At 34.2% G+C, this 23,272-nt stretch overlaps 2 protein-coding genes across 3 annotated transcripts in view; one reads left to right on the plus strand and one right to left on the minus strand.

The window, feature by feature from the left end:
- Positions 1-705, minus strand: part of LOC135123946 (insulin-like receptor) — a 73,979-nt gene extending 73,274 nt beyond the window's left edge. The window contains exon 1 of the mRNA XM_064048811.1: positions 260-705. Coding sequence (XP_063904881.1) covers positions 260-616 — 357 coding nt within the window. The 5' untranslated portion in view covers positions 617-705. The remainder of the gene's footprint in view (positions 1-259) is intronic.
- On the plus strand, positions 647-22,795 carry LOC135123965 (gephyrin). Of its 2 annotated transcripts, XM_064048834.1 has the most exons (11): positions 715-735; positions 11,850-12,237; positions 13,796-13,879; positions 20,604-21,124; positions 21,174-21,452; positions 21,502-21,677; positions 21,729-21,845; positions 21,896-22,054; positions 22,104-22,265; positions 22,317-22,488; positions 22,538-22,795. In XM_064048834.1, the coding sequence occupies exons 3-11, from the start codon at positions 13,846-13,848 to the stop codon at positions 22,757-22,759; spliced, it is 1,842 nt and encodes a 613-aa protein (XP_063904904.1). In that variant the 5' UTR covers positions 715-735; positions 11,850-12,237; positions 13,796-13,845; the 3' UTR covers positions 22,760-22,795. The 2 variants fall into 2 exon arrangements, with proteins under 2 accessions (XP_063904897.1, XP_063904904.1); XM_064048827.1 differs by lacking the exon at positions 11,850-12,237 and having other exon boundaries at positions 647-735.
- Positions 22,796-23,272: the final 477 nt, after the last annotated feature.

Raw genomic sequence — 23,272 nt, forward strand, 5'->3', positions numbered from 1 at the left:
TGTGAAGTACCAACAGTACCCACCCACACTGTTGTTTGTTTACACCGACTTTCAATGTATAATTCGGTCCACGTTCCGAAATGCCTATCAAATTTCTTCATTAATTATTCTTGGCGATGAGTACCGATTAGTCGGGTAGTACCAGTATTCCCGAGCTCCTACTTCCCGTCTAGACATAAACATTCGTCACGTACCACCGTATCTACCTCAAACCTGCGCTCCCTTCGCTCCCTGCACTATCACCACACCACACACACACCTCCTCCAGGTGCTGCATCTTGTACACCACTAGCGCGAACCCGTCCGCGAACAGCCTGCGCCCCCTTATCACTCTCAAGTTCGGGAACAGCCTCTTCAGCGAGCTCAGCTCCATCACTCTGTACAACAACAGGTAGTCCACGATCTGCGTGAGCTCTGGGAACGAATACCCGTCGAACTCCCTCTCGTTCGCCACCGCGTCCATCAGCACGATCTGCAGGTGGCCCATGATGATGGTGCAGTTGCGCAGCTTCGCCAGCGAGCTGGGGCTGTTGCGGACGTCCATCTGCGGGCAGATGCGGCCCTCCGCGAGCACCAGCGCGACCAGCGCGAGAAGTACTAAGTCGCGTTGCGGCATCGTTTCGACGTCATGCTCGACGCGCAGATCGTCGCTGACTGAGTGCGAACTCCAGGTCGGCACAGTCCGACTACTGCACGTTGACTGAGCGAGTGTGCCGGCGTGCTCTTCCTACGCAGGTCAGTTTTTCGGGTTTCCGGCGATGTAGGTCATGGGGACGTCGCGACGCGTTTTTATTTTCATAGTGATGAGCGGACACTAAGTTCATTGCCTCTGACGTAAGGTGGGCGGGGTCGCGTACGGCGGCGGCGTCGGAAGAAGACGCCAAAGACTTGGGTTCTGGTGCAAAAATCGACCAAGGTTGAGCTTCTGGAAGTGCTGGGATTGGTAAAGCAGTGCCGGCTTACACCGTTTTTTCGTTTTTTTTCAACAATGACTTATTAGTTTGTCAAGGACGTGCATTATTTGGTCGCGTGACGTTGCATGTAGATAGGAGCTCGATCTTGAGTATTAAGGAGGACGTTTTCGTAATTACTCGGGTCAAACAAAGCCTCCGTCAAGTACAATTACAAGATCTGACAAAGGCTCAAGTTTCGTGAAACTAGACCCAAGCGAGTTTGTGTGGTAAATTCACCGCCAAATTGAAACAAAAAATTGTTATTATTGTCCAGGTCGTGTTTGGCAGCAAGTCCAGAAACCATCCATCTCAGTTATTTTAATTATGACAAATTTTCCAACAGCAATTTATCACACAATCTGTCACCACATACATATAAACACTATAAACGGACATTTTTTTACATTTTGGATTTATATAATATATAATCCGGGTTTACGAGCGTCTCTTACTGTGAAAACCTGTCTAAATTATTACTTCCCGAGCGTAAGCAAAGGAAGTATTGTAATCGAGTCCGTCGGCCGACTCTCTACTTTTACGTTTTCTCGATCTTTCATGACCCCTAGAAGACGAAGAAATAGGTCTCCCATTTCCGTCTGTCTGTCCGTCTGTCCGTCTGTCCGTCTGTCCGTCTGTCCGTCTGTCCGTCCGTCTGTCCGTCTGTCCGTCTGTCCGTCCGTCTGTCCGTCTGTCCGTCTGTTGTCCCGGATTTTTATTAGACAGATAATCTCCGAAAGTACTCGACCGATTGTTGTGAAATTTTGTACTTATATTAAGAATATCATGTAGATGGTAAAACGCTAACCAAAATTTGTCTAATCATCCCCACCACTAATGCGATGACGTCACTTCAAAATTGTACATAGTAAATGGGTTTTCAATTGTATAAAATAACATAGTCCTACACATGTAGTTTACAACTCTGAATCGACTTTTCACCCGAAACGTCCAGATTTTTGAAAAAAAAATCAAAATTATAAAACAACATTTTGAAATTTAATTTTTAATCTGCTAACCAGAATGCTTTGAAATGTTGCAGATGTTTTAAGGCTATAAAGAGCATCATAAATCTTTAGTCAAAAAATATTTGCTTATCCCCTCCAAACACTTGATGACGTCAGCTCAAAAGTTTGTGGAATAAATCATATCTAAAATGTACAAAATATGATGAGTCTGTACTTGTGATCTATCACTCCATTCATATTTTTTGGATTTGCATATACAGGGTGACTCAAAAAAATTAATGAATGCGTAAATATATTTTATTGATTTAATCAGGAACTACAAAACCGAATGCTCTGAAATCTTGCAGATGTTTTAAGGTCATAAAGAGCATAATAAATGTTTAGTCAAAATATATTTGCTTATCCCCTCCAAAAACTTGATGACGTCAGCTCGAAAGTTTGCCGAATAAATCATATCTAAAATATACAAAATATGATGAGCCTGTACTTGTCATTTATCACTCCATTCATATTTTTTGGATTTGCATATACAGAGTGACTCAAAAAAATTAATGAATGCGTAAATATATTTTATTGATTTAATCAGGAACTACAAAACGGAATGCTCTGACATCTTGCAGATGTTTTAAGGTTATAAAGAGCATAATAAATGTTTAGTCAAAATATATTTGCTTATCCCCTCCAAAAACTTGATGACGTCAGCTCGAAAATTTGCCGAATAAATCATATCTAAAATGTACAAAATATGATCAGTCTGTACTTGTGATCTATCACTCCATTCATATTTTTTGGATTTGCATATACAGGGTGATTCAAGAAAATAAATGAAAGCGTAAATTTATTTTACTGATTTACTCAGGAACTACAAAACCGAATGCTTCGAAATCTTGAAGATATTTTAAAATTATCATAAGCATGGTAAATTTTTGATCAAAACGCATTTGGTCGTCCCCCCTAAAAAATTTATGATGTCACCACAAAATTTTGCTGAAAAAATCCTATCTAAAATGTACAAAATATGGTGAGTCTCTTCTTGTGATTTATCATTCCATTCAAATTTTTTCGATTTGCATATACAGGGTGACTCAAAAAAATTAATGAATGCGTAAATTTATTTTATTGATTTAATCAGGAACCACAAAACCGAATGCTTTGAAATTTTGCAGATGTTTTAAAGTTATAAAGAGCATAATAAATTTTTAGTCAAAATATATTTGGTTATCTTCTACAAAAAACTGATGACGTCAGCTCAAAAGTTTGCCGAATAAATCGTATCTAAAATGTACAAAATATGATGAGTCTGTACTTGTGATTTATCATTCCATTCATATTTTTGGATTTGCATATGCAGGGTGACTCAAAAAAATTAATGAAGGCGTGAATTTATTTTATCGATTTAATCAGGAATTACAAAACCGAATGCTTTGAAATCTTGGGAATATTTTAAAGTTATTATAAGCATGGTAAACTTTTGTTCAAAATGTATTTGTTCATCCCTCCTAAAAAAATTGATGACGTCACCCTTAAATTTTGCTGAATAAATCCTATCTAAAATGCAAAAAATATGATGAGTTTGTACTTGTGATTTATCATTCCATTCATATTTTTTAGATTTTCTTAAGAGGTGGTTCAAAAAAATTAATGAAGTCAATTTATTTTATTGATTAAATTAAAGGCAACACTTATTATTAGTATTACACCCCAACCAACCCAATTTGGTAGACACAAAATTTGTTAAAGGAAAAACTCGCAAAAAGCACGCTTATTTACATCGACTTTAACATTACAGACCTGCATTTGTTTTATGCGCTCACTTGGTTCCGCGAATGTGAAATAGACATGTTTATAATCAACCAATTGTGAATTTCACCGTCAAGAATTAAAATAAAACCCAATGTTTTATATAATAAGCGGAAGTCGAAGCAATAAAACCGATGGTCGTTTTGTTTACAGTTTCTCTGTTTGGCTCTCACGTATGCTGTTACGCCTGTCATCTTAAATTAAGAATGTTTATACATACACGATTTTCAGTTGCCTCTGATACGTATACGTGAGTAAATTGTTTCGTTATTTTATTGATTATTACAAATCAATATTCAAACGACCCAATTCATTTTCCCGAAAATTTGAGAATATAATAATTTTATTCTTAGTATTACACTACATCTATCCCAACTGATATACGTGTCCTTGCAAAAATGTTGATGACGTCATCGCAATTTTTTTTTAAATTCCCACTACAAAAATGTAATGAGAAAAAAAACACAATAGGCATGCAGTCGTCAAGTTTCCGACAGCGAGGGAAGTACTGTCTAAACTCTTTAGACCAATTTTTATTTCCTGCGCTTGTTCGCCCGACTAACAACCGTATAAACACCACTTAACAAGAATATTCGTAATTTAGCACATTTTATTGCTTTTCGACCTGATTCGGTAAACACCGAGGCAAATCAAATTGGAATTAAATGCACTCGTATTACTGGGTCAGTGTCCTCAAAAATAATAAAACGTCACACTATAAACATTGTTATCTGATAACATTTTTTTGCATTTCGGATTTTTATACCCCGCTCGACAGTAGGTAAACATTCACACTCCGGTGTTGGTGAGATTGTACGAAATTTCCGCTGTGGCATTAAAACACTATTTTGCGTACGCTATTTTTAAAATATGTGGGCTTTACTGTGACAAAAATAGGACTAAGGCGGCTGGCCCTACATATACTATTCACTTGACGTAATAAAAATATAGACACAGCGACTGTTGTTACTTATTGGTTTGAATTAATAATGAGTGTGTGTTGGCACTTCGTTCTCTATTTTTAAAAAATATGGAATACATTCAAAAAATGCGTAAGCTTAGGAAATAGCAGGCTAATTTAAACGTCAATTTATTAGTTTATATACGGGGTGAGTCACTAAGCGTGCGTCCTCGATTAATTATTATTATTTTTGAAATTACGATTGCCACGTTTTTCTGATTTTCTTGAATTTTTTTAACAAAAAAATTACAGTGTTTGTAAAAATGTTTTAATTATTACAATTTACAATCTTATTCTATTTTAAGTTATCTTTCTTTTTAGTGTTTTCTATATTTAGAGGTGATAGCAATTTTTTACCGTTTGAAGAGACACATCGACGTTTTAGAAGAATGAGGACAAAGATAGAGTCAGATACAGGGTGTTCCATTTGAAAAAAGTGAAATATCGACATTTGAAAACTCTAAAGTTTTATGTATAATTTTTTATAGACACTTTGTATATTAAAATCTGATTTAGTTGAAACCACACCAAAACGCGTACTTTTATCTATCCTTCCACAAAATATTGTAAGACTTTAAAAATAACCTTATTGCAATTTTTTTGTAAAACCTTCTTTCCATTGTCAAAAAATTTCAAGGAAATTGGAATAACGTGGCAAGGTCGCATCAGAAGTTCGAAAATAAACTGTGGTTGCAAAATTTTACGTAACTCCAATTTTACTTTCATATATAAAAGATATACAGGGTGTCATTTTTTTTTAATAGAACACCCTATATATTTTTAGATATTTCGATTGTCCTCGTTATAGGATTTACAACCGTTGTTTATTTTTGTAATTCCGATGCGACGTTGCCACATTATTCCAATGTTCTTGAGTCTTTTTTAGCAATGCAAGGGTTTATAAAAAAAAATCACATAGGATCATATTTATAATTTCTGTTACAATATTTTTTGGAAAAATAACCAGGGAATGGCGCTTTGTTGTGGTATCAATTAAATTAAATTCTGTCATACAGAGTGCTTATGAAAAAAATGTAAAGCATTACAATTTTCAAATGTCTCCTTTGTCAAACAGAATACCCTGTATTTTATTACTGCATTTTACTCTTTTTTTGTTCTTTCTTTGGGTATGCAGTAATTAAATACGGGATGTTCTATTTAAAAAAAAAACAACAACTTTGGTTTTTAATTTTTTTCTATTTTAATAATTAATGAGATATGGAGGACCGCGAGATTAGTGACCACCCTGTATATATTTTGAAAATTATGAAGACAAAAGTATGTACCATGATTATTGTTACGAGTAAAGCTTATACAAGGTGATTTCTCCAGAGTTTACTACAAAAGTGAGTAAATAACTTTAATTTTACGTAACTCCAATTTACTTTCATTATAAAATATATACAGGGTGAGTCATTAAGCGCGCGGTCCGCGATCTCATTAATTACTAGAGATAAAAAAAGTTAATACTAGGATTAGGTAGTTCTTTAAGTATCGTACACTAAAATTATTTTCACATATACAGAGTGTTCTGTTTTTGGGGTACAACATACATCCAATTTTTTTTTAAATAGAACACGCTATAAATTTTTAGATATTTCGCTTGTCCTGGTTATCTGATTTACAATCTTGTTGATTTTTAAAATTCCGATCCAACGTTACCAAATTATTCCAGTGTTCTTGAATTTTTTTTTAGCAATGCAAGGGTTTAGAAAAAAATTCACAGTAAGGTTAATATGTATAATTTGTGTTACAAGATTTCATGGAAAGATGAATAGAGATTCCCGCCTTGTTGTGGTATTAATTTTATTATACAGAGTGTTTTTTAAAAAAATATAAAGCATTACAATTTTCAAATGTAGATATTTCACCTTTGTCAAACAGAATACCCTGTATTTTATTACTTCATTTTACTCTTTTTTTTTGGGTATGCAGTAATAAAATACAAGGTGTTCTAATTGAAAAAAAACCTGGATGTGAAAATTGTAACATTTGAGATTTTTTTATAAGCGTTCTACATATTAAGGTCTAGTTTAATTTAGACCACAACAAAGCGTTTATGTTTATTTATCGTCTCACACAAGATAGTAACGCAGATTTAAAAAATAAACCTGTTGCAATTTTTTATGAAGCTTTGTATTACTAAAAAAATTCAAGAAAATTGGATAAAACCCTAATAAGAAATCATTCAAAATATGTAAACATATACAGGGTATTTCACTTAAAAAAACTAAGTTGTGTGTTACACCTTAAAAACAGTACACTCTGTACAGTTAAAAATAATTTTAAAGTATAATCCTCAAAGAACCGCACAACTTTGGTTTTTGATTTTTTTTTTCTATTTTAATAATTAATGAGATATGGAGGACCTCGAGCTTACTGACCACCCTGTATATATTTTGAAAATTATGAAGACAAAAGTAGTTATATGATTATTGTTACGAGTACAGCTTATACAAGGTGATTTCTCCAGAGTTTACTAAAAAAGTCGGTAACCAACTTTAATTCTACTTAACTCCAATTTACTTTCATATATAAAATATATACAGGGTGAGTCATTAAGCGTGCGGTCCTCCACCTAATTACTAGAGATAGAAAAATGTTAAAAATTAAGGTTACGTAGTTCTTTAAGTAGCATACACTAAAATTATTTTCAAGTATACAGAGTGTTCTGTTTTTGAGGTACAACATACACCCAATTTTTTTTTAATAGGACACCCTATATATTTTTAGATATTGCGATTGTCCTCGTTATCTGATTTACAACCTTGTTTATTTTTAAAATTCCGATCCAACGTTGGCAAATTATTCCAGTGTTCTTGAATTTTTTTTTAGCAATGCAAGGGTTTAGAAAAAATTCACAATAAGGTTAATATGTATAATTTGTGTTATAAGATTTCATGGAAAGATGAACAGAGATTCCCGCCTTGTTGTGGTATTAATTAAATTAAATTTTATTATACAGAGTGGTTATAAAAAAAATGTAAGGCATTACAATTTTCAAATGTCGATATTTCACCTTCGTCAAACAGAATACCCTATATTTTATTACTGCATTTTACTCTTTTTTTTTTTTGGGTATGCAGTAATAAAATACAAGGTGTTTTATTTGAAAAAAAAAACCTCGATGTGAAAATTGTAACATTTGAGATTTTTTTATACGCGTTCTACATAAAAAAATAAGCCTATTTCAATTTTTTATGAAGCTTTGTATTAGTAAAAAATTTCAAGAAACTTGGAATAAACCCTAAGAAGAAATCAATCAAAACATGTAAAAATATACTTCACTTAAAAAAACTAAGTTGTGTGTTACACCTTAAAGATAGAATAAAATATAGTAATATAATTATTGTTACGAGTGCTGCTTATACAAGGTGATTTCTCCAGAGTCTACTACAAAAGTCAGTAGCTAACTTTAATTTTACGTAATTCCAATTTACTTTCTTATATAAAATACATATATACAGGGTGAGTCATTAAGCGCGCCGTCCTTCTTCTCATTAATTACTCGATGTAGAAAAAAAGTTAAAAACTAAGGTTACGTAGTTCTTTAAGTAGCATACACTAAAATTATTTTCAACTATACAAAGTGTTCTGTTTTTGAGGTACACATGCATCCATTTTTTTTATTGAACACCCTATATATTTTTAAATATTTCGATTGTCCTCGTTATCTGATTTACAACCTTGTTTATTTTTAAAATTCCAATGCGACGTTGCCAAATTATTCCAATGTATGTATTTTATTTTTTTTTTGCAACGCAAGGGTTTAGAAAAAAAATCACAATAACGTTAATATTTATAATCTGTATTACAAGATGTTATGGAAAGATAAACAGAGATTCGCGCCTTGTGGTATCAATTAAATTATTTTTTTATACAGAGTGTTTATAAAAAAGTCTAAAACTCAAATATATTTCACTTTTATCAAACAAAATACCCTATGTTTCATTAGTGCATTTTACTATATTTTTGTTCTTTCTTTCGATGTGCACTAATAAAAAACGGGGTGTTCCAGCTGAAAAAAATTAAATATCGATTTGAAAATAATTTATGTTCTCACAGAAGATCGTAACGCAGATTTTAAAAATAAGCCAATTGCATTTTTTGTCGACCTTTGTATTACTAAAAAATTTCAAGGAAACTGGAATAACGTGGCAACGTCGCGTCGGAATTTCAAAAATTGACTACTCTCCACAAAAGCGTACTTATGTAAACTTTGGGCTACAACTTTTTGTATTTCAATAATTAATTATTAAAAAAATGATAACTGGTCTAAAATTACTTACACAGAAGGTTCCCCGCCTCTCAAGGACAATTCATTAAACAAGTCCAATTTTTCAATATTTATAAGTTAAAAAAATATTTTTAATAAACTGTATGTGCCGCCATTAATTTTTTTGTGGGAATGAATACATCAATTTTGATAAGTACAATGTAATACTAATAACAAGAGTATTGTGTACCTAGAATTTCGGAAAAATTAGGTGAACCATTTAAGATTTACCCTATAAATCATATTGACCCATTCACTAGTTTTTTAAACACTTTTGAGATGACGTCATCAAGTTTTATGCTGGGATGAATAAGTGAAATCTAATCACTTATTCTATAATTTTGATTTTTTCCAAAAACCTACATTTTGCTTCCTGTTTTAATATGTGTCTAAGTTTCTTGTTGTGAAAAGATGTAAGCCCCGCCCACCCGCCCTATCTCAAATTTGATGATTTTTTTATTCTGGTATAACTGGAGCCCAATAATTTTAGAAAATGTGGAAATTCTGGTCATTTTGTGTACTTCGGAAAATCTGAAAACTTGGGCTAATTTGGAAAATCTGAACATTCTGGAAATTTTAAAAATTTTGCAAATTACGAAAATCCCCAAAAATTAAAAGAAAACAAAAAAACATTGAATATCAAAATTTCAAAAGTTTACACACAATCTTAAGATTAGAGATATTCTAAAAATTCCAAAGTTTCCAATTGTTTGAAATATTTAAAACGTTTGAAACCTTTCAAAAATTCTAAAAATCTTAAAATTTGCATACACTAAAATAATAATAGTAAAGGCACCAAAGATGCTAAATAAACTAAAGTTTTAGGTTCTAAATAGAAAAAACATCCAAAAAAATCTTAAAAATTGTAAAAATCTTGGTGGTATTAATGTTCCTAGAAATTACAAAAATTCTAAAGTTTCCAAATCGAAAATCTTGCTCTGGGGCCATGATATATGATATTTTCGAATCAATCATCGATTTCTAAATATTTTCTAGAATTCTTTCCGAATTTTTAGAAAAATCTACCAAAAGCTCGTTTTTTCAGTGCTCCCCCTTATGAAATTTTTGATTTTTCATGAAGCACTTTTGGAAATTACTCAAAGACATTTTTTGGTTGATTTCGGATTGTAAAAGCACTTTTCCAGAATCACCAAAATGAACTAACACCATTGTTGGGATATTTTAAAAAGTCGATTTTGTCGTCAAAAATTTCGAAAATCTCAGTCTGGGTCCATCAACCGACTATGTTTTTCGAATTAGCTTACCAATTGGGGTTGATAAGATTAAACTAAGTAGGGTAATGATATTGATTGTTATCAGGTTTTTGTTGTTGAATTTAATTGTAGATGTTTTTGGTTCGTTGATGCTAATGATTATGGAAGATATATATATTCCACAAATGTTTGTACATTTTTAGACAACTTAACAAAATATCGATTTTTTTTATTACTTAAAGAAATTTGTTTATTGTTTTCGAGTTGCTTAAATCATTTTCAGCAACATTTCTTAAAACATTCCAACCACTTTTCCGACTCATCAAAACGAAATATAGACATTTTTGACATTTCAAAAATTTTATTTTGAGACTGAAAATTTAAAATCTTGGTCTGAAATCGTCAACAGGTCATGTTTTATAATCAGTTCATCGATATTCTTTTCCCAGAAATTTTTGTGGATTAGACAATTTGCCAAGAACAATTTTTTGAAAAATTTGTTCTTCGAAAATTACTAAAAGTCATTTTTTTATTGATTTTGACTCACAGAAACAATTTTTCGAAAACTCGAGTCACTTTTACAGAACCATGAAAATTAAACATTGCCATTTTTGGTATATTGTTTTAAAATTTTGATTTTTGAAATCAGAAATTGGCCTGGATCCATCAACCGGCTGTTTTTTGAATCAGTTTGTCGATATCTATATCCTATAATGTTTTGTGGATTTTTAGACAACTCTTAAAACTTTTCAAAAATTTTTGGGAAATTAAAAAAATTCGATTCTGGAATCAAAAATTTTGAAAATTTTGGTCTGGGTCCCTCAATAGGCTGCTTTACGGATCAGTTCGTCGATCTTTGTATTCGACAATTTTATGTGGATTTTTAGGCAGCTTGCCCATAAACTCAATTTTTCAAAGCTCTTACGAAATTTTTGACGTCTTTCAGGGCATTGTCGAAAATTACCTAACGACATTTGTTTGTTGATTTCGACTCGCAGAACATTTCTTAGAAAATTCGAACCATTTTTCCAGAATCATCAAAATAATATAGTTATTTTTGGAACATTTTAAAAATTTCATTTTGAAGATGAAAATTTCGAAAGTCTTTCTCTGGTGCCATTAAACAGCCTTTTCGAACCAGTTCGTCGATATCTATTTTCTAGAATTTTCTCTAAATTTTTAGACAACTCTACCAAAAGCTCAGTTTTTCAAATTTCGCTAGGAAATTTTTGACTTTTCAACAAGCACTTTCGAAAATTACCCAAAATTTGGTAATTTCGTATTGTAGAAACATTTTTCCAGAATTACCAAAATGAACCACGGCCATTAATGTTTTTTTTTTATATCTAACTCTTAACATGACAAAAATTTTAAAGATTCCAAAGACTCGAAACAAAACAAAAATCCCAAAAATCTAAAAATCGTATAGTAATAAGAACGCTTATTTTAATTAATTTTAGCCCCGCCCACCCACCCTCTATTTTCTTGGAGTTATGTGATGTGCCAAAATCAGTCGTATCTTAACAAATACTGATGATAAATCAATTTTGAACAGGATTTACTTTGAAAAATTTTGAGATGACGTTTGGTTAATCCAGCAGTTTCGGATTTTATCTGTTTAACAATTCACCACCAGACGACGACAACCGGAAACGGAAAACCTACTTTTTCCTCTTCTAGGAGCCATACCTTGGGCGCTTGCTCGGGAACCAGAAACATCGACTCAGTCGTAAAATGTGCACACTGAACGAATTTTAAGACCTCTGTGAAGCTAAAATAAAGTAGCTCGTAAACGGGTTTATGGCCAGTCGTAAGCGACTTTCGATATTTTAAATCATAAATTACTGCGTAGTGCAGCAGTTACAATACGCGAAGAGAAATTGACGAAAATAGTACACATTTCAAAACCGAAAAGGACACAATTAAATTCGACCCAGTTTCAACTAATAAAATATCGAAATTTGTGTCTGGAATTTGTGCAAGGTTCGTTATAAAATCCCAGACGTCGCTGTCTGTAATTATTAATTAGTGCCACGTTGTAACAAGAAGCCGAAATCGACTTCTCAAGGTAGGTAAATTTGTAGTCGCTCATTATCGCGTTTTTAATTTTAAGCAAAAACGTGCCAAGAAAAAGACTTCTTTTTTCGCGACTCTGACAAGCCAATTCCCCTTTCCTGTTTTTGTTTTATGAAAGTTGGAACATCTAAATCACACATTTTATTAAATTCTGTGCATTTTTCATGCCACTAGCGCTACGACGCAGAAAAAACTCCTCCATGGACCCGATCTCTCAATGATCCCCCAGGAGAATCCAATCTTATTTCATAAACGTCAAAACCGCCCGGCTCGCAACCCCATAACTTATGAATTTAACATCATGAGCTATTTTCGAGTTATAGCTACTTATCCCGAAGTTACGAAGTGGCAAACTCCCGTCACTTCGCCGGGAAAACGGGCGCAAATATTACCAACAATAGCCCCAATAACTTCAAAGCACAACAGAAAATACCATAACTGTCAAACATCCAATCCCGCCGCTTCCATAAGTTAAATATAAAAAGGTTCGATCCAGAACGGGAATAACTTGGTTATGAGCCGTGTCGGTCGTGAATAATTCAACAGAAGCATGTCTTCAATCTTCCTCGTCGCAAAGTTTGTACCGGGAAAGTGTCCGCTTGTTTATTTTACACGAGTTAGCGAGTTTGAGATCGATACGGTTATAGAGATAGGGCAATTATTTCACGGAATTGTTAGTTATTCGACTTTATTTTGTTGGATCCTTATCGCGCTACAAATAATATTCTTATCTCTTACGGTTGTCGGCAAACAAAATAAAAAATAATCGAGCTTGGCGCCAATAAGATTCGTGTCACGTTGTGTTGTTACAACATGGGACAAGTCGGTGATTTGTCCATTTAATGCAAAAAATTTGGATTATAAGCAAGTTGAATGAAAACCTCTAGCTTTGTTCTCTTGGATGTGAATCTTGAACGTGCTTAAAGCTCGGGTTCGAGGTGGTCCTGAATGCTTTTATTGAACATTAGGCGAGTTAGAAGGGGACATTTGGAGCTATAGGTCCATTATTACGACTATAAAGGAGAAACTGCCATAATTACTATGGTTTAATTTGAGTCACTAATAATATTAATGGATGAAATCTTGAGTAATTAATCGGGCTGTTTTTTATAGACGTTTTTTCCTGTTTTGCCTGAGAATGATTAGATATAATAAATCAAATTTATGAAATATCTTTTTAACAACGATAAATAAACTACCAAACAACGTTAAAGTGTTAATGTTTTTGTTGTGAAAAACGAATAATTTTATCTTTAACTTGACCTAACCCTGTTCTTGGAATTTGTTTAACAGTAAAAAACTGTAGTTCATGACACCTGATATCGCTACAAAGTTGCATTAAATATGTGCATTTCTTATCAGAATTAAAGCGGAAGGGTTTTCATTTCAAATAAACACGTAACATCTTTCAAGTGGATGATACAAATATTTTTCGTTGAGTTGCTCGCTTTTTTAAATTAATTTTGACAAAACGAGGTTTAACTGAAGGAAAGGGACGGAAGTGATAGCAAAAGCAAAATATCTAATAACATTTTTTCTTTTTACATTAGAATATTTGGCGGTATTAACATTCCAAGAAGAAAGTTCTCGAATTTCTACAATGGCTTCACCACAGACATGCGGCATTCTGACAGGTACGTTGTTTTTTTAAGCTTTGCGTACACCGAGATGCTGAAGGATGAAAAATTTCTTCTGCTTAATAAACAGAAATTTTCTTATGTTTTTATTCAACTTTGTGAATTGTAATCCTAAATTTCAATCTTCTACAGGACTTGCAATTTCTGATTCTCGTTCAATTCCCAAGTAGAACACCACTAGAACTTTCAGGAATTAAAATCTATGGAATATCTTAAATGGTTGAATTATTTTTTCAGCAATTCTACTTTGACACCTTATATAAGATTCTTCTATTTTTATTTAGAACCTTGTAGGTTTTTGTATTTTTGTTTCCTCTAGGTCTTCAGAAATATCACCTATTCAAGATTGTTGACTTGTTTTCTGTCTGAATTCTCCAAGTTTTTGATTATAAGTTTCTAGAAATTCTTATCTTATCTATTCTTTAATCATCTAGAATTTCACGGAAACTTCGTGCTTCTGCATTATTCAAATTCCTCAAGATGAAGTCTTTCCTATATTCTGAAATCTTCAAGAGATTTCATCGCTATTTTCTTTCTGTGACTTCATCTTCTGTCGAAATTTCACACTTCTGGGTTCCAAATAAAAATCTTCTGGAACTTTTTCGAATTCGCTAAAGGTAGTTTCTTGCTTCAACTTGAGACGTCAATTTCTCGACGTTTTCTTATTTCTAAACAGAAATCTTCCAGAACTTTTTCTAATCTTCGTCAATTGTCTTGTCGAATTTCAATTACCTACAGAAGTCGAAAGTCCTAAGACCTCTCCTTTGCCAAACAGAATAAATGTAGTTTCTTCTCAAATTTAATCCTGTACTGAACTGGAAAATTTTTTCACTGTCTGTTTCTTGTAGAATGTCTTCTTGTCATTCCTATAGCGCTAGAATTATATTCTTCTTTAGCAAAACCTTCTAGATCTGTCACAACTCTTCTTTATTTCACTTTCTTCTTCAACAGAAATTCTACTTTGAGGTTTAATTTTCCCTATTTTCAATTATAATTTCTCTTAATGATCTATCTAGATTATCTGATATTCTAAAATTCACGTTGTTTTGACGGTGGACTTGTTTTCTGTTTGAATTCTCCAGGGTACTTTTTTGATTATAAGCTTCTAGGAATTCTTATGTTTTCTTTATTCAGATTTTTTTTTGTTAATATTATCATCTATTCTTTAATCATCTAGAATTCCACGGAAACTTCGTGCTTCTGCATTATTCAAATTCCTCAGAATGAAATTTTTCCTATATTCTGAAATCTTCAAGAGATTTCATCGTTAACTTCTTTATCGGACTTCATCTTCTATCGAAATTTCTCACTTCTAGGTTCTAAATAAAAATCTTCTGGAACCTTTTCAAGTTCGTTTCAGGCAGTTTCTTGCTTCAATTTGAGACGTCAATTTCTCAATGTTTTCGTATTTCTAAACAGAAAACTTCTAGAACTTTCTCCAATCTTCGTCAGTTATATTGTCGAATTTCAATCTCCTACAGAAGTTGGAAGTCTTAAGACCTTTCCTCTGCTAAACAGAATAAATGTAGTTTCTTCTCAAATTTAATCCTTCACTGAAGACGAAATTTTCTTTTCACTGTCTATTTCTTGTAGAATGTCTTTTTGTCATTCCTATACCGCTAGAATTATATTCTTCTTTAGCAAAACCTTCTAGATCTGCCACAACTCGTCTTTATTTCACAATTCTTCTTCAATAGAAATTCTACTTTGATGTCTAATTTTTCTATTTTCGATTAGAATTCTTCTCAATGATCTATCTAGATTTTCTAATGTTCTAAAATTCACGTTGTCTCCATGGTGGACTTGTTTTCTGTCTGAATTCTCCAGGGCACTTTTTTGATTATAAGACTCTAGGAATTCTTAACTCTTCTTCATTCAAATTCTTTTTTTCGAATTCTGAAAGTCGAAATATTTCCGTCTGCTTTTTTTAATATCATCATCTATATATTATTTAATCTTCTAGAATTTCACTGAAACTTCGCGTTTTCAATCTAAATTCTGCAGTATTCAAATTCTTCTGGATGAAGTTTTTCCTATATTCTGAAATCTTCAAGAGATTTCATCGTTAACTTCTTTATCGGACTTCATCTTCTGTCGAAATTTCTCACTTCTAGGTTCCAAATAAAAATCTTCTGGAACTATTTTAATTCACGTCAGATAGTTTCTTTCTTTAACTTGAGACGTCAATTTCTCGATGTTTTGTTAGTTCTAAACAGAAATCTTCTAGAACTTTCGCTAATTTTCATCAGTTATCATGTCGAATTTCAATCTCCTATAGAAGTCGAAAATCCTAAGACCTCCTCTTTGCCAAACAGAATAAATGTGGTTGGTTCACAAATTTAATTCTGCAGTGAAGTCGAATTTTTTTTACTGTCTGTTTTGTATAGAATGTCTTCTTGTCATTTCTAATTTTTTTTGGGCATTCTGTTAAGTCCAAATATTTCTGTCGACTTTTCTTAATATCATTATCCATTCTTTAATCTTCTACATTTTTACGGAAACTTCGTGCTTTCAATCTAAATTCTACATTATTCAAATTCCTCAGGATGAAGTTTTTCCTATTTTCTGAAACCTTCAAGAGATTTCATCGTCTTTTTTATCGGACTTCATCTTCTGTCGAAACTTCTGACTACTAGGTTTCAAATAAAAATGTTCTGGAACTTTTTCGAATTCGCTTCAGGTAGTTTCTTTCTTCAACTTGAGACGTCAATTTCTCGATGTTTTCTTATTTCTAAACAGAAATCTTCTAGAATTTTCTCGAATCTTCGTCAGTTATCTTGTCGAATTTCAATCTCCTATAGAAGTCGAAAATCCTAAAACCTCCCCATTGCCAAACAGAATAAATGTAGTTTCTTCTCAATTTTAATCCGTCACTGAAGACGAAATTTTCTTTTCACTGTCTATTTCTTGTAGAATGTCTTCTTGCTATTCCTACACCGCTAGAATTATATTCTTCTTTCGCAAAAACTTCTAGATCTGCCATAACTCTTCTTTATTTCACTTTCTTCAACAGAAATTCTACTTTTTTGTTTAATTTTTCCAATTCTCGATTAAAATTCTTGTCAATGATCTATCTAGATTTTAATACTCTGAAATTCACGTTGTCTTGCTTTTGGACTTGTTTTCTGTCTGAATTCTCCAGGGTACTTTTGTGATTATAAGCTTCTAGGAATTCATATTTCTTCTTCATTCAAATTCTTTTTTGTTAATTCTGTAAGTCCAAATATTTCCGTCTGCTTTTTTTTAATATCATCATCTATTCTTTATTCTTCTAGAATTTCACGGAAACTTCGTGCTTTCAATCTAAATTCTGCATTATTCAAATTCTTCAGGATGAAGTTTTTCCTATATTCTGAAATCTTCAAGAGATTTCATCGTTATCTTCTTTCTCGGGCTTCATCTTCTGTCGAAATTTCTCACTTCTAGGTTCCAAATAAAAATCTTCTGGAACTTTTTTAATTCACGTCAGATAGTTTCTTTCTTTAACTTGAGACGTCAATTTCTCGATGTTTTGTTATTTCTAAACAGAAATCTTCTAGAACTTTCGCTCATTTTCATCAGTTATCATGTCGAATTTCAATCTAAGACTTCCTCTTTGCCAAACAGAACAAATGTGGTTTGTTCTCAAATTTAATCCTGCAGTGAAGTCGAAATTTTTTTTTTACTGTCTGTTTCTTATAGAATGTCTTCTTGTCATTCCAATACCTCTAGAATAATATTCTTTTTTAGCAAAACCTTCTAGATCTGTCACAACTCTTCTTTTTTTCACATCCTTCTAAAGCAGAAATTCGTCTTTTATGTTTAATTTTTCCTATCTTCGATTGGAATTTTTCACAATGATCTATCTACATTGTCTAATATTCTAAAATTCACGTTGTCTTGATGGTGGACCTGTTTTCTGTCTAAATTCTCCACGGTACTTTTGTGATTATAAGCTTCTAGGAATTCATATTTCTTCTTCATTCAAATTTTTTTTGGGCATTCTGTAAGTCCAAATATTTCCGTCTGTTTTTTTTTAATATCATCATCTATTCTTTATTCTTCCAGAATTTCACGGAAACTTCGTGCTTTCAATCTAAATTCTGCATGATTAAAATTCTTCAAGATGAAGTTTTTCCTGTATTCTGAAATCTTCCTGAGATTTCATCGTTATCTTCCTTCTTGGACTTCATCTTCTGTTGAAATTTCTCACTTCTAGGTTCCAAATAAAAATCTTCTTGAACTTTTTCGAATTCGTTTCAGGTAGTTTCTTTCTTCAACTTGAGACGTCAATTTCTCGATGTTTTCTTATTTCTAAACAGAAATCTTCTAGAACTTTCTTTAATCTTCGTCAGTTATCTTGTCGAATTTCAATCTCCTATAGAAGTCTAAAATGCTAAGACCTCACCTTTGCCAAACAGAATAAATGTAGTTTCTTCTCAGATTTAATCCTTCACTGAAAACGAAATTTTCTTTTCACTGTCTATTTCTTGCAGAATGTCTTCTTGCCATTCCTACACCGCTAGAATTATATTTTTCTTTAGCAAAACCTTCTAGATCCGCCACAACTCTTCTTTATTTCACAATTTTTCTTCAATAGAAATTCTACTTTTTTGTTTGATTTTTCCTATTTTCGATTACAATTTTTTTCAATGATCTATCTAGATTTTCTAATTGTCTAAAATTCACGTTGTCTTGATGGTGGACTTGTTTTCTGTCTGAATTCTCCAGGGTACTTTTTTGATATTAAGCTTCCAGGAATTCCTATCTCTTCTTCATTCAAATTCTTTTTTGCGAATTTTGAAAGTCCATATATTTCCGTCTGCTTTTCTTTAATATCATCATCTATTCTTTAATCTTCTAGAATTTCACGGAAACTTCGTACTTTCCATCTAAATTCTGCATTATTCAAATTCTTCAGGATAAAGTTTTTCCTATATTCTGAAATTTTCAAGACATTTCATCGTTATCTTCTTTCTCGGACTTCATCTTCTGTCGAAATTTCTCACTTCTAGGTTCCAAATAAAAATCTTCTGAAAGTTTTTCGAATTCGTTTCAGGTAGTTTCTTGCTTCAAATTGAGACGTCAATTTCTCGACGTTTTCTTATTTATAAACAGAAATCTTCTAGAACTTTTTCTAATCTTCGTCAGTTATCTTGTCGAATTTCAATCTCCTATAGAAGTCGAAAATCCTAAGACCTCCCCATTGCCAAACAGAATAAATGTAGTTTCTTCTCAATTTTAATCCGTCACTGAAGAAGAAATTCTCTTTTCACAGTCTATTTCTTGCAGAATGTCTTCTTGCCATTCCTACACCGCTAGAATTATATTTTTGTTTAGCAAAACCTTCTAGATCCGCCACAACTCTTCTTTATTTCACAATTTTTCTTCAATAGAAATTCTACTTTTTTGTTTGATTTTTCCTATTTTCGATTACAATTTTTTTCAATGATCTATCTATATTTTCTAATTGTCTAAAATTCACGTTGTCTTGGTGGACTTGTTTTCTGTCTGAATTCTCCAGGGTACTTTTTTGATATTAAACTTCCAGGAATTCCTATCTCTTCTTCATTCAAATTCTTTTTTGTGAATTCTGTAAGTCCAAATATTTTCGTCTGTTTTTTTAATATCATCATCTATTCTTTATTCTTCTAGAATTTCACGAAAACTTCGTGCTTTCAATTTAAATTCTGCAATAATAAAATTTCTCAGAATGAAGTTTTTCCTAACAAAATATTTTCGAAATTTCGTCAGTTTTCTTCTTTCTGGAACTTCATCTTCATCGAAATTTCACACTTCTAAGGTGTAAATAAAAATCTTCTAAAACTTTATTTGAATTCCGTTCTTGTAACTTCTTTCTTCAACTTTAGAAGTCGAAATTCATCCATGTCTCCTCGTTTCTAAACAGAAATCTTCTACAACTTTCTCTAATCTTGATTAGTTTTCTTCACGAACCTCACTCTCGTACAGAAGTTGAAACTCCTAAGATCTTTTCTTTGCCAAACAGAATCCAACTAGAATCTTTTCAAAATCAAATCGCCTCACTTTCTTCTTTAAGTGTAGTTTTTTTCAACCTTGATCTTGTACCAAAGTCAAATTTTTGTTTTTGTTATCTGCTTCTTTAAGATAATATTCTTGTGATTTCTATACCGGTAGAATTTGGCTTTCTTCTTCAACAGCAGTTTTACTTCTATGTTTAATTTTTCCTCTTTTCGATTAGAATTCGTCTCAATGATCTATTTAGACTTTCTAATATTCTAGAATTCACGTTGTCTTGATGGTGGACTTGTTTCACACTATCTAAATTTTCCAGGGTACACTTTTTAAATTAAAACCTCCTAGGATTTCTTATAGTTCTTTATTCAAATTCATTTTGTAAATTCTGTAAGTCCAAATATTTCTTCTCTGGTTCTTTTAAAATATCATCATCTATTTTTTAAAGTTCTAGAATTCCACGAAAACGTCGTGCTTCCAATCTAAACTCTGCATTCATTAAATTTCTCATCGTCAAGTTTTTCCTAATAAAATATTTTCGAGATTTCGTCAGTCGCATTTCGAGGGTGCGAATAAAAATCTTCTAGACTAAAACTTTCTTGTACATGTATTTCGTCACAAAAACATCAAATGTTCTAGGTCTTTTTCCGTTGTTTTTCTTTTAAAATCTTTCTATCACCATTTTCCCTAATTTTTCTCCTTCACCGACTTCCTCCACCCCCACACACTACATTACCCCCTTTTCCAGTGAGCGACTCCTGCTTCTCGCACCAAAAAGAGGACACTTCGGGCCCCGCCCTCGAGAAAGCTTTCCGCAAAGCCTTCCCCGACTTCCAAATCAGCCAAAAGGCCATCGTCCCCGACGACCTCCAGCAAATCGTCGATACGCTCAACAAGTGGGTATCGGAACACTGCAACGTAATTCTCACCACCGGTGGAACAGGATTCTCCCCTCGGGACGTGACCCCGGAAGCCACCCGCGCCGTTATCGAGCGAGAAGCGCCCGGGGTGACCTACGCCATGATCTCGAACAGCCTCCAAATCACTCCGATGGCCATGCTATCGCGGGCCGTGTGCGGCATCAAAGACAAGTCCCTCATCATCAACCTCCCCGGCAGCGCCAAGGGCTCCGTCGAGTGCTTCTCCTTCGTCCAGGAGTGCATCCCGCACGCCGTGGCCCTCATCACCGACCAGACCGACGCGGTCCAGAAGCTCCACAAGAAGGTGCAGAAGCGGGTGCGCTTCATCGACGGCTGCGGGCCCAGCAAGGTACAAAACTATTTAAATAACGCTTAATCATAATTGTATTTTGATTAAGGTGATCACCGACAATGTGGCCGATCGTCCTCGCGAGTCCACCTACCCCATGTTCGAGGTTAACGACGCCAAGGACGTGATCGTGCAGGAATCGCAGCTGGAGGCCGAGGTTGAGCGGATAGCCATTGAGGTCGCCCTCCATCGGGTTTTAGCGGAAGACGTGCTGTCCTACGACGACGTTCCACCTTTTGACGCGTCTATTAAGGACGGCTACGCGGTTAGAGCGGCCGATGGAGATGGTTTGAGACGCGTCAGGAGAGCCCTGGGAGCTGGAGACGCTGTACGTTGCTTTGACTATATTGGTCGTGGTTTCTGACGGGTTGTTGCAGCCGGAGGTTATTCCTTTGCAAGAAGGGGAGGCTGTGAGGATCGGGACCGGGGCTCCTATTCCTGCAGGAGCCGACGCCGTAGTCCAGGTGGAGGACACCAGTGTCGTCACGAAGGAGGGTGGCGAGGAAGTTGAAATTAGTGTGAACAAGATGCCTGTGAAGGGTCAGGATATCAGGTTTAGACTGATTGAAGTGGAGATGTGCAAAATTAGTGTTTCGGATTTCAGGCGCTTAGGCTGTGACGTGTCCAAAAATACCGTTGTTTTAATGCGCGGTGAGCGCTTGAAGGGTCCCCACATCGGAGTCTTGGCAGCTGTCGGAAAATCAACAGTTACAGTCTATAAGTAAGTGGAAAAATGTGCACTCGTGCCATTATTAACCGCTCGAATTTAAGGCCGGCGTCCGTGGGTATTTTCACGACCGGGAACGAATTGAGAGACCATTATGAAGAGTTACAGCCTGGCCAGATCCGCGACAGCAACCGCTTGGCTCTAATCAATCTCCTCAAGGAGTACAACTATGACTGTGACGACTACGGGATCATCAAAGACGAGTAATGCTTTCCCTGGAGATTAAGAACGGGATTAATTCGATCATTCCAGGCCAGATACCATCAAAAAGGCCATCGCCACGGCGCTCACCCTCAACGACGTTCTAATTACCACGGGGGGAGTGTCGATGGGGGAGTTTGATTTCATCAAGAGAGTGTTGGTTGATGACTTTGGCGCCACGATCCACTTCGGCAGGGTCAATATGAAACCGGGGTAAAGTCTCAAAGGTGTCTAGAGACACTCATTGTAATCATAATTTTTCAGCAAACCCACCACCTTTGCCACTCTCACGTACGAAGGATCGAAGAAAATCGTCTTCGGCTTGCCCGGAAATCCGGTGTCCGCTTGTGTGACGTGTCTGCTGTTCGTAGTCCCGCTGCTGCGCCACTTGGAGGGCGCGAATGAGTGGGAGTTTCACACCATCCCTCACGTTGTGGTACGTAAAGTGGCTATTTTTGTGCCTCCTTTATGGAAGTTTTTTTCAGTCGGTTTCGAAGCAGAGCACGGACGCTAGGCCCGAGTATATGAGGGTTATTGTGAGCTACGTTGATGGGAAAATCGTTGCCAAGCCGAATGGGGGGCAGATCAGCAGCCGCCTGAACAGTCTGGTGGGGGCTAATGGGTTGATGTTAATGCCCGGGTCTATGTTACCGGGGCGGGAGTATTTGTCCCATATTGTTATGATTGGGGGTATAGTCGATATGTGAATTGTGGTTTGAATAAAGGTTTTTGGAGATATTGAATCAGTTGTTACTTCCGGAGCGTAAGCGTTTCCGTCTGTCTGTCTGTCCGTCTGTCCCTCTGTCTGCCGTCCCGGTTTTTTATGAGACAAATAATCTCCCCAAATAATCTCCCCAAAAAAATGATGACGTCTTAAAATGTGCAAAATATGATAAGTTTCTGCTTGTGATTTATGTGTGGCTCAAAAAAAAAATTAATGAGTCACTTTATTTTATTGATTAAATCAGGAACGGCTCACTCCATTTTCCCATACAATTTTGGGAGTACAATACTGTTATTTTAGTGTTACATTATTTGATATTAGAATTTTTCGTTTTTTCTTTTTTCGATTTTAAATTTTCCATATGACAATTTTCCGGTTTTTCATTTTCCTTTTCAAATTTTCGATTTTACAGTTTTTCATTTTTCGATACTTACAGTTTCCCGTTTTTAATTTTTCGATTATTCAATTTTTCGTTTCCTCAATTTTTCAAGTTCTT

This window comes from Zophobas morio, unplaced genomic scaffold (genome assembly GCF_036711695.1).
Source record: "Zophobas morio isolate AGI-343-1 ecotype UQ-CSIRO unplaced genomic scaffold, CSIRO_AGI_Zmor_V1 ptg000002l, whole genome shotgun sequence".
In the NCBI taxonomy this organism is placed as follows: Eukaryota; Metazoa; Arthropoda; class Insecta; order Coleoptera; family Tenebrionidae; genus Zophobas; species Zophobas morio.